At 41.1% G+C, this 11,891-nt stretch overlaps 3 protein-coding genes across 7 annotated transcripts; all 3 read left to right on the forward strand.

Moving 5' to 3' along the window:
• The first annotated feature begins 1,185 nt into the window (after nucleotides 1–1,185).
• LOC116927823 (protein MTL1) lies at nucleotides 1,186–2,821 on the forward strand. Of its 5 annotated transcripts, none has more exons than XM_045176559.1 (4): nucleotides 1,186–1,321; nucleotides 1,432–1,566; nucleotides 1,649–2,298; nucleotides 2,374–2,821. In XM_045176559.1, exons 2-4 carry the CDS (start codon nucleotides 1,530–1,532, stop codon nucleotides 2,686–2,688), a joined length of 1,002 nt encoding a protein of 333 aa, XP_045032494.1. In that variant the 5' UTR covers nucleotides 1,186–1,321; nucleotides 1,432–1,529; the 3' UTR covers nucleotides 2,689–2,821. The 5 variants fall into 5 exon arrangements, with proteins under 5 accessions (XP_045032494.1, XP_045032496.1, XP_032790755.2 ...); XM_045176561.1 differs by having other exon boundaries at nucleotides 1,226–1,321; nucleotides 1,441–1,566; XM_032934864.2 differs by having other exon boundaries at nucleotides 1,301–1,321; nucleotides 1,441–2,298.
• Nucleotides 2,822–5,138: 2,317 nt separating this feature from the next.
• LOC116927824 (endochitinase A) lies at nucleotides 5,139–6,976 on the forward strand. Its single transcript, XM_032934865.2, has 3 exons — nucleotides 5,139–5,316; nucleotides 5,446–6,447; nucleotides 6,560–6,976. The coding sequence occupies exons 1-3, from the start codon at nucleotides 5,263–5,265 to the stop codon at nucleotides 6,758–6,760; spliced, it is 1,257 nt and encodes a 418-aa protein (XP_032790756.2). The 5' UTR covers nucleotides 5,139–5,262; the 3' UTR covers nucleotides 6,761–6,976.
• A 699-nt stretch (nucleotides 6,977–7,675) lies between these two features.
• On the forward strand, nucleotides 7,676–11,847 carry LOC116927826. Its single transcript, XM_032934867.2, has one exon. It carries the CDS (start codon nucleotides 7,825–7,827, stop codon nucleotides 11,569–11,571), a length of 3,747 nt encoding a protein of 1,248 aa, XP_032790758.2. The 5' UTR covers nucleotides 7,676–7,824; the 3' UTR covers nucleotides 11,572–11,847.
• The last annotated feature ends 44 nt before the right edge of the window (nucleotides 11,848–11,891 follow it).

Raw genomic sequence — 11,891 nt, forward strand, 5'->3', positions numbered from 1 at the left:
GGGAGAAAGTGGCCTGTTATCTACTTATATATCGTATCGTTTGAAGGTTTTCTTTCGTCAGCGCATCAAGATAAGCCGGTGACGCAAATCACTTGCTAATGAACGTCTTTCTTTCCTTCGCATTTTTGTGTGATGCGATAGTAAATATAACATATGTTATCGTGTTTGTTTGAAACCGCAAATCGGAATTCCTTTTTGCATATCTTTTGAAATCTGACAATTGTCTAAGACTTTATGCAGGTATACATTAGACGTAAATGGGAGCACTCTTGGCAAAGGTTTTGGTTTATGTTATTATTTTGAAATCTAGAATACATGTCTGGATAGAATGTGCACAGCCAAGGCTGCCGTACGGGAAGGAAGAGCTTCAAGGGAAGAGAATGGAAAACTTGTGTCGAAATAATGCGGAAGATATTGCCCCACCCAATTTCCCTCAAAAAAGTGGAACATATTGCCAAAAACTTTTACTTGCCAACGGAGGAATTTTAAGTATATGCAATATCCTATATCAGTAGATAAAGTGGCAATCTAGCGTTCGTGAATGAAACTATGTAACCGTTTCCCGCGTTCGTGCAAGTTACGACATTCGAATAGGGTTTTCTTGAAACTCTGTCTCAACCAGGTAAGACAGACCTTGAAAGGAATTTGATTTACGATTAGAGGAAGTGTTTTATCCCCTTTGGATGACGACACACATGTCTACCGATATCGTGAATGCAAAAGCAGGAAGGAGAAACGGATCAGCTCAAGGTGTAACAGCTGCTTCTCTCATTTGCATTGTTTTCATTACAGTAAAAGCTGCAACTGGGAATTCGGAGCTTTGACCGTTTATATCTTGTTAAATATTCTCTGAATTTAAACCAAATTTAATTTTGAAAACATTTTCTAATGATGAGAACTGGTCATGTCTAGCACTAAAACATTGCTGTCAAAAATGCTAAATAGACGACATGTTTTAATAAGACGTCAACAATATTTCAAGCGATAGACATCTTTTTAGAAAGCTGCTTTTAATTGATGAAAGTCAAATCATTCTGGGAGAAAGTTTTCCAACAAATACTGGAACAGCATGTAAAACGACTTTCGTTACAGGATGGATCGGCTAAATTCGTCACCCAAGTATTATTTTTTTAAATTAGATGTTACAGCTTTTGTTGGAACCCTATAAGAGATAAATGTTGATATGATTGAAAATGGGAACCGGTAGGAGCCCCTGGCCAACAAGAGAAATTTGACATCCCAGATGTTGCAGCTTATATCCATTGGTCATAGAAAAGGAAACAATCATTCTTGTTGTAACGATACTCCAGTCAACATGAAGGTAACCCATTTCCATTTCTGTTCTTATATACACTTACAGATAAGTGATGATATGTTATCCATGAAGTTGTGTAAACGAACCACTTACCCGCAATGTTAAACATTTGCAAGTTTTCCCAGGTAGCGCTGGTTCTCCTTGCCACCAGCTTATCCTGTGCTGCAGCCGTGCCAATCAATAGCCCTAAAAAATCAATCTTCAGTCGGTCCAGATGGGACAGACGTACAGAGGAAACTACAACGATTCGAGTATACCAACCGAAATACAAAACATTGTTTAATTTCAGACAATTACCGGCCAGTTCTACTTTTCCACCTATCCCATCGCAAGTGATAGATAGTTATTCAACATCTCCACCAACTGTGACAAAAATCCCTCGTCATCCGTTGCTAGTAGAAGAACTTTCAGTGGATCCATCGCTTCCAGCTGCTGCTACCGAACCTTCTGCTATTTCGTTTTCTGATTCCAGTTCATCATCCTCATCGGATTCAACTACGCAATCGTCAAAACCATCGTTCAGCATGTCCAATCTTCTACGTCCTTCCAATTCAATGACCAATTTTTTCAAATCACTTTCACGCAACCCAAAATCTAATGCTAGTCCGTCTTCAACCGTGAACCCAAATGTCCAATTTGACATGGAACTTCCGTCTTCCATTATGAAACCTCCATCTCTTGTTGCATATCCGTCGACCACTTCCAATCCTTTGACCGGCTCAAGTTCGTTTAGTTTGTCTTTGCCCGTCTCTGAAATATCTGTTCCATCATTGTCTGCATCTTTCTTCAGCTCGACTTCTCCACACGTTCCAAAACAGTCTGTTTCTCCAGGATATTCTCCATCATCCGCAGGCATCTCTCCTCCGCGTGGTACATCTATTATAGTAGCTGCTTCAAACCCTTCCGATGATACGTCACTCCCTCGTGTCCCGAAATCCTCTTCAACCGCGATACACGCTGTTTCAACCGATTCATCGATCACCGTAAGTCAAACATCACCGTTAAATTCTATTAAAAGATGGCGAATAATAATTAAAAAAAAATTACTTTCTTAACAGGGGGACTATAGTTTCTCGTATCGCGTCAGTGATGCTTCTACTAATCAAGATTTCGGCCATCAAGAAAATCGAATTGGAAACAATACGCAAGGAAGGTATGACGTCGCCTTGCCTGATGGCCGTCGTCAGATTGTTGACTATCAGGTCTTGAACAATTCTGGTTACACTGCAGACGTCTCGTACGTTGGTGATATCAAACCTTTCGAGACTGTTGATATCAAACTCATCGAGCCACCCATCATTGAAAATACAACGCCGGCACCTTCGTTGATCACCAACGCGAAAATAGAAGAAAATATGGAATTTCCTATCTAGTCTTTGTTTAGCATCATGTTCGTTCATGTTTTGGTCAGCAAGGCCCTGGTAGAAGACCTTGAATTTAGTTACCTTTTCAAGTTGATCTTGGAATCTATTTCGCAACCAAATAAAAGTTTCCGATAGTCGTGAATTTTTTTATTTTTTATGACCTTGACAGAAAGCGGAGATTTCATTATCCTGCCAGCTTTTCAAACAAAAATTATGTTGTTTTAATCTATTCAGTGTGCATTGACAGTTTCAGTATATTTGCATAGGATTCCAATTGCCAGCATTGCAGCCACTGAAAACGAGAAGATAATGAGGGGAAATGGCGGGAGTTTATCGCACCCTTCCTTGTTTTATTTAAATATTTGTTCGTGTCCACCTTCGCGTTTCCAACAAAACTCTGGGGGGTAGAGTTACCTTTGTACGAAATAAATCCTTCCTTTTCTTTTATTTAAATTTGTTGTTCGTGCCCATCCCCTGCTTTTTCAACAGGACTCGGGGTAGAGTTACCTTCGTACGATTAGATAAAAATGCGGTCAGTTTCTACATTTGAGTGAGAGTCTGGAAACAAAAAAGACTAGTAGTATAATTTCAAAACAACTTTTTGAGAAAGATAAAATTAAATCCGATCTTGTCGTGATCTCAAATGAAATAAGATAAGTGTGGGTATCAGATTTCATTTATTAGAAGTTAACGTTAACAACATTGCGTTTTCAAAGCTATACTCAGTTTATTCGTGAGTACGTTGAACTGTTAACATCCATTTCATCCTGAATTTCAGATCCGATGTGTAACGGGTCTTTTAGAAAAGAGCTCGGGACATTTTCTACGATAAGCCGGTTGTGCCTGTTGGTGACCAACAGATGGAAAGTAGGTAATGTTTTTGCCAGTTTTGCGTGAAAACGTCCGTCTGAAAACTTGTAGACTACTCTTGGTAATCAGCAAACTTGTTCTTTCTCTTAAACTCTCCTTTTCAGTTTCACGAGAACGCATGCTGTTCACGATACTTTTATTTTAAACGTTACATATTTGGAGATTTTCAAACTGTGACATTAAACCTATTTTTACTAATTCGAAACTAATGTTGCACAATCATTTCCCTATTTATCGTAATGAGTCGTTAATTTAGCACAAACATTTCAAAATAACAAATAAAAAAAAAGTAATGGGAAATTCACGGTGGCCACTTCGTTTTCGAGTTTGTTAACACCATTATCTGTTGAGTCAGCCTTGTTTTCTCGTGGGTTAACCCCGTTTTCTGGTGTGTTAAAACCACTATTTTTGTTTTTTTGGTGGAAAATCACGGTTTTCTTCGTAAAAGCTGAAAAACACCTTTTTTAGGTAAAATTACCGATTTTAGGGGAGGGTAAATCACCGAAAAAAAGTACGTTTTTTAAAACATTGAAATGAATTTAAACATTGAAATGAATTTAAACATTGAAATGAATTTAAACTCTGAAAGCGCTTTCTCTTTCATCTCGTGGGTTTTTCATGCGTTGGGAAACTAAAACCGAAAGATTTTATTGGCTTGCTGTGCACGGTATTAGACGGACACGGAAACCATCGTTCACAACAAAACGTTTATAGTTTCGTGCTGGCATCAATACGACGGTGATCCAGTGTCGGGATCGGTACAGTTTCTTCGTTTCAATCCACTTTAGGCTTCCACTTTGCATGGCTGGACTCATTGCCAAAGCTTTTCGTTCACGTCATCGATAGGAACCATATCTCTTTCATAGTAGTGTGGCGCTTGACAGAGTTGGCTTACCTAAACCTGGCAGGCAGACGGGAAATGGCAAAATCACGTCATTGCTTTGTGACTTTCAGTTTTTATCTATCATTTATCTTTCATTTTATTATCCCCAGGTAAACATAATGTTTTAGCCTAGCGCATTGTTTAAAGAAACACATTTTTCTTTAGTAATAAGCACTCAGGCATTTCAGATTGGCGAAACCGGTAACGATATCAATCCGCCATTCGATTTCTCCGCTTTCACTGTACAGTATTTGTCGTCCTTTCCTTCTTGACGTCGAGGTTCCAAATTTCCGTCTTGACTGCAGTTAATTGAAAAAGAGTCTATTAAATAGTTACTTATTCTCTGATATTGCAAATTGTTACGATAAAAATGATGTGCAACGTCAGATCACGTATGAGAGGCGAAAACGATCAATTTTTAAACGAAATTAGTTCATCTTCAACAGGGAAATGGACCGGATCAGCTTGGTCCAATTTCAGTTTTTCAATAGATCAATTACATATAAGAAAGGTCTTGAAAAAGCTAGTTTGATTCCCCGTTAATCATGTAATGGAAAGCCAATTAGGAGCCATTGACAGAAAGTCAAAGGAATCTTCGTTCAAAACGAGAAAGTAAGCACACAAAAAAACGACTTTCATTGCATTGTAATTCAAACTCTTTTAACAATTTCTTTAAATTATTTAGTCTTTATGGTTATGAAAGAAAGAAAAAAACGCAGTTGCAATTTGGGACAAGAATACCAGACTTTAGGAAACGACCTCCCATTTACCGGTAGAGGAGAAAACATCACTAGTTTGACTACCTTTTTCGTTGGCCTTATATAAAGCTGATGACCGTCTCGAGAAAGCATCATTCTTCTTACAACAATCCAATCAACATGAAGGTAAACGACAAATCTTCCTTTTCTTACACTCTATTGTTTGTTTTTTTCTCGAAAACAAAAGCATGTACTTTGTTAGTTGGATTGCTGTAAAAGCCACTGTGTAATACTGTGAACATTTCTGGGTCCAAGTTTGTCCGATTAGCTTTGGTCTTTCTTGCTTTCGTCGTGCTCGCCCTCGCAGCCCCACCGAGCAGACAGAACAAGCCATTCCGTCCAATTCCGAGGATTCACAGACAGACGGAGGATGAAACTACAACATTCAAGACGTACCAGCCAAAGTACAACCCTTTCAGATCATCTGTTTTGCGGTCTTCGTTGAATTCAGGGATTAGGAAGAATGCTACCCTGCCAATGCGTTCGGAATTTCGTTTTCGACAAGCTTCCATGCGAAAAGAGCTCGCTGTTGGCCGCACCAATAACTCTGCTCCTGTTGAAGAACCTGTTACCTCCTCTACCGATGCAACCTTCTCCTGGTCAACTAATCCAGAATTGCCATCCGCTTTTGCTGAACTAGAATCCTCTTCTCCATCATCGATTTCTGAAACCTCAACATCATCGTTTTCAGAAACTATGTCTTCTCCTTTACCAACTGTCTCCTTTTCCCAATCGTACGTAACGTCCAAACCCCCTGTATCTACAACACCTAAACCTTCCAGCTCTTCACTCACTTCTAATTCTATTCCTAATGCACCCGTTCTTCTACGACCTTTAACCTTTTTAAAACCAGAATCTCTCAAGTTATCTTCGGATTCATCTTTCAGACCTGTTTCCTCGCTTGAATCCATTCCTTCTAGTACCCCAAAGTCCTCGCTTTCTTCACTACCTCGAACGAATACCCTTGACCCATCTTCTCGCATTCCCAAAGCCATCGAATCTAGTCCCAATCGCCCACCTTCAATAACAACACAAACCTCGGCTTCTTCCGCATCCTACTCTGTTTCAACACCTTTGCGCAGTGCCAAGAGTTTGCCTTCTCCTCAAATTGCCGGAGCATCGATTGTTCCAGTATCCACGAATTATGAACCAAGACCAAAAGTTTCGCCAGTAACTTCAACCTCATTGGTTCCATCGCCTCCGAGGAGCCCGAAATCCGCTACTGTTCAAGGAGGATCAACTGGCTATACGAATGGCGTAAGATTAGAATTTTTTTTAAACTCGTCCCATTTCATTACTGAGCCAATGTTGACGAGTGTCCCTGAAAAATGATGTCAATTCTAATTTAACTTGTATTCTTTGACGTCAGGTACCTACCAGTTACAGTTTCGCTTATAAGGTTAGCGATCCAGCAATGAAGCAAGATTTTGGTCACAGTGAGAAACGTGTTGGAGATAACACTAAAGGAAGGTACGACGTCCTGTTGCCTGATGGTCGTCGACAGGTTGTCGATTACCAAGTCCTCGGCGATCGTGGATACGTCGCTGACGTGACATACCAGAGCAGATAAATTCAATCTGCCTTTATTATAGTTGTTTTAAAAGACGAAATCAGGAATATCCTGACTAAATGATGAAAACTCGTCATTGAGCCAAATCATTTTGGCTTAAGATCAAACTTAGTCTATGAGCATTCTACTTTGTTTTTGTCTAGCTTCACACATTCCAAGTTGATCTTCGAATGTGCATTTTAGTCTTGTTGAATATATGATTGTTATTCATGAAAATTCTGCTTGATATTGTACTTCCTATTGATTACGTGTCACCAGACAGCATTACCTGATGGGGTGTGAAAAATGTTGAACTGATTTCAGTCAGTACTTACATGTCCTCTATACGACTCGACACCGGTCGGATTTGTATAGTAATAACGTTATTTGCGTTAACGGTTAGTGTATCATTGGTGAGAACGTCGATATAGGAAAAACGGCATCGAGACAAGGAAGGAAATTTAAAAATCGATATCCCACATTGGCAATTCGAAAAACAATCATCTGGTTATAGCTTAACTATCGGTTGAATACGTTACAAAACATTGATTACGGGATTCAGAAAATCGTATTGTCTTTGCCCTTAACGTGAACATTCCAACAATGCGGAACCATTAGCGCACAAAAACAGGCAGATGGTCGATTGCCGGAACCCAGTCGACAATGAAGAGGTTTCCTTCTATATGCTGTACTTCCTTTTTATAAAGGATTTTATTCTTTTCCGTCTAGCCCGTTAGCATTTCTTTATGATACAAAGAAATCAGTGAACGGTCGATTCACTGAAGGTAAAGCTCGAACTGGAATGTGGCGTAGTCTTTATTCTCATTTAACGACATAAAAATGAACGGAAACTTTCGATCGACGAGCGTTTTACGTTAATAAATACCGTGAGATTTCTTTTGTCTTTTTGTTTTCGTTCCCGATACACCAGTAACAAACGAAGACGATGGAAACTACCATTCATAATGTTGCCGTAGTCGTTGATGAGCAGTGCGGATGAACAGCGAGTTCCTTCTTGGCGACATCGAATGTAAATTTCCCTTCTTCACTTAAGTGCCAGTGTTAAACAGTTCAAACGATTGAAGATGCGACCCTTGATCGTTTTCCTGATCATCGTCTCTGTTCTGATGTGCTGGAATTTCCATCCGGCATCAGCGGCTGTATTGGCAACCATCAGGTCACAAGACGGAGGCAGTAAAAAGACTTTTGTTCTGCAATCAAACCGTCCTTCAACGCCTAACACACCGACATTTATGGTAGATACCAGTGGATCAAAGAACGTTTCCCCAATTGAACAAGTAAATGGTTCCGCTCTTCATTCACGGTCTCAATCAGTGGATCAATTATCCCACCAATCCCAACAGAAAAACCGACAGGGAAAACCATTATTTATGGACGTCAACGTGATTTTGAATGGTGCATCTCCATTAGTGCTGTCTACAGAAACACCTTCAACAACAACGGTGTTAAACGACCATTACGCGACTACCGTAAGGAGCATCGATGACAAACGTTCCATTTCCGATCCATCGGGCTTGTTCAACCACCAATCCGCACGGAAAACAAGCCACTACGGATTGACTAAAGACTCGAAATCAATGTGGTTGCTGAATGATGAAGAAGGAGATGAAGACGTTGAAGAATCAGGCGATTATGAAGTTGTTGATTTGAGCCAACCCAGTGGACTTTCTATGATTGATCGAACATTCGACGAGGAATTGAATTCAAGTCCATTAAAAAATGACGAAGATGATCCTGATGAAGATATCATATTGGTCATTGGACCGCTTTCGACATTGAGTCCCGTCACCCCAACTCCGGAGAGAATGGACGGTAATGCGGAAACGATAAAAGAAGAGCACAATCTCGAACAGATTGGGTTAAGCGAGTGGCCAGTGCAAATTGGATTACAGGCTCGATCTAAACCAGCACATACCATCAAACCCGTTGAGTTTCCAATGGACAGCAACTTAAACAAACAACAAATGTCTTCCGGCACGCAGGAATCCCGCGGCCAACAACAGGAAAACAACAAAACTAAGCTTATTGGGCAACACAATAACAGCGTCATTGTTTCGTACAGGAAAGGGAACTTTGGAAACGATAGTAATGGAGGCTCGGACGATGTACGACCCAATGTTCGATCTCAATTCATGGACTCACGCGCCAGTAACATTTTCTCATACGAGACGATCAGGAAATCAGAGGAAATCGAGATGAACCATTACGGGAATCCAAATGCTGGCAAACCGATGAAAACTGTTACATCTACCACTACATCTAAACCCGAGAAACCAAAACATCACGTCAGTTCCCATGAAACGAGGAGTGCATCTAATGAACCGTTTTATTATCTCGATTCCGAGGAGGAACGTGACCAAAGTATTGGCTTTGAATACCCGGATGAAGAAGAACTTGTAGAAGAACCAATAGCAGATGGAATAAACACACCGAGAACGATCGCCAGACCACAACCAACAACTAGTCAGGGCCGTCCACCGTATTTTGTAAGCCCATCTGTGATTCCATTGCGTATTGATTTGGGCAACGATTTTGAAGCGATGAATCCAACTAAATTCATTGGAAATCGGATGGATGTCGATTCTAATAACGGAATCCCTTTCGTAGACGATGCTATCCAACCGATGCTCGTTCTTCCATTCCCAGCAGATCACGTTCTTATGAACCAGCCTAATCTGAACGTAAAACCGCTAACGTCGACAGTGCTCCACCCCATCGGGAAAACTCCACAAAAAGATACTTATCCTATGAATTATGACCGCAGCTTGCCTTCCGTCCAACCGCTGAATACCATTACCAGCTCAAATCCGCTTAGTAGGGCGGGGACTGTTCAACCGCCTTCTGAGGAGACGCCTTTAAAAGGCTTGGTCTACGAAAAGCAACACAGTAGTTATTCGATAGAAGAAGGAACGAAAACCTCTGATGAAATCAAACCATACCCAATAAAAACAAGTAAAACAAATGTTTACGAAAACCCCATAACTATCCACCGGGGCGGGCTACCTTTGCACAAAACGACCAGCTCATCTACACCAGTTCAATCTGTACATTTAAACCAACCTACTAGACCGATGTCAACATCGAAAAGTCACTTGGATGAGAGTGTCGTCACTCCTAATCCAACTCGACCTTTTGTACAGACAACGCACGTAACAAGGTCTACGAATAAGGCTGGTTCTGGGCCATACTTTGTTAGTTCTATTGGATCTGGATATCGAAGTTATAGCTATCCTATAGAAGAAGAAGTGATAAGACCGCGTATTGAAAACAATCGCAACTCGGCAGCAAAACGTGACGAAGGAATTATCGGTAGATCCTCTGCCAGCGCGGGCAGACCACCGTATTTTGTTACGAGCTCAGCACCGACATCGGTGAACCCGACGCCCAGCACTAAACCGCCAAGAAATATCAAAACCCAAAACGAAAATTTAAATAGTAGTTTGCTGAGCTACTCCAGCCATGATGGTCTTCATCCATCATTGTTCGGCACCCGTACGTTTACAACCGAACAGCATCAAAGTAAAGTTAACGAGCAGACCACGACAACTCGAGTTCCAGTCGAAAAGACAGCTGGCCATCGAACTGACACTTTTGACATATCTTTTGGTCCTGTCCGGCCCACCATTCCATATATTTTATCACGATCGAATGCTGCACAACCCATCCAACCTTTTCACCCAAGTTCTCCGGTTATGAACGTCGAACGACGAACGACTGAACGTATCCTCGACATTGACCCTCCATTTGGAGATGGAACGAAATTATCAATCGGAAATGTTCCTAATCCAATTGGAATTAGTAATAAGAACAATGTATTTGTCGTTCCCAAACAAAAAGCAAATGAAACTGCCCGAACGCCAGTTCCCAGTACAACAGTTTCAACAGTCCTCTCCACTAATAAGCCCGGATTGTCCAATAATAAACGCGAGACAACGACTGCAATAATCGTAAATCATAATATGGGTAGTTTTGTCGTTACCGCTCGTCCCGCCCGGTCCTCTGTCCAGCCAACGTACACATCTCGGCCAGCAACTGTCGCTACAACTCCAACAACGATAAAATCTGACATTGTCAAACCTGTTAAATCGGAAGACAAGAATCACAAGATCGACGTTGATTACCTAGCACAAGAAAATTTGGGAAACACTTTGGCAGTCCTCCAAAATCCGATAGGAATCAGCAATAAAGATAACGTATTCGTCGTCCCCAAAACAGCTAAAGGCATCATCCGGCCACCGATCCGCACAAATGCATTTCCTACTGACACAATGAAAAGACAGAGTTCTAGTATGAACGGTGAACTACAAACCTCGACGCGGAGACCTAATGAAAGAATAGTAAGTCATCAGATGGGTAGCTTTGTCATCACACCTGGCCCACATCTTGTCCAGCAGAGTGCTGGAATAAGGAAGACGGCCACAAAAGAAACGATTAGATCACCAGATATTTCGGGAATTGCAGTCCGATCGTTACCAGCGTCTGCTACTGTGGAACAGCCACCGCACTTAGCAACCAACTCCACTCAAGAGCTGATGGGTTCTAATCAACTGAAGATGGGCAAGTCGGACCAAACAATCGAGGGTGGAACAGGCATCGGTAGGAGAAACACGCCTACAGTTGGACCGGTGGTTCAACCGTCCCTCTTCAACCAGCCTCCAACTGGGCAACTCATCAATAGGTCAAACATAAATAGGAAGAAACAGCAACAGTCGAGGATGCCTTTTAGACGTCCGAACAGAAGACCTGGAAAACGATCGGTGAGTCCCAGAGTGTCACCTGATCAACTCGACACCCACATCCAGCAAATGTAAAGAGAAGAAAAGCTGCCACGAAGACGCAACCAAACAATTAGCGTTGATCATCAAAATTCACTGCTGAAGTGATCCTTTTTTCAAAAAAATAATTTTTAAATTGTACTCGTAAATCAGCACGCTGGAATAAGTTTATCACCAGCAGAATGTTATAAACGAATAGCGTGGTTATGGGAATAAAGCTTAAAGCTTTATGTGGTCATTATAATCAAGCAAAAATGTGTTTCAATTGATAGCCGTTCGTGGGAATCGGGCAATAAACGGATGTTAATTTCACTCAACTTTTACGCTTTCTTTGAATAAAATCCTGCGAAAGCATT

Source organism: Daphnia magna, linkage group LG7 (genome assembly GCF_020631705.1).
Source record: "Daphnia magna isolate NIES linkage group LG7, ASM2063170v1.1, whole genome shotgun sequence".
Taxonomy (NCBI): domain Eukaryota; kingdom Metazoa; phylum Arthropoda; class Branchiopoda; order Diplostraca; family Daphniidae; genus Daphnia; species Daphnia magna.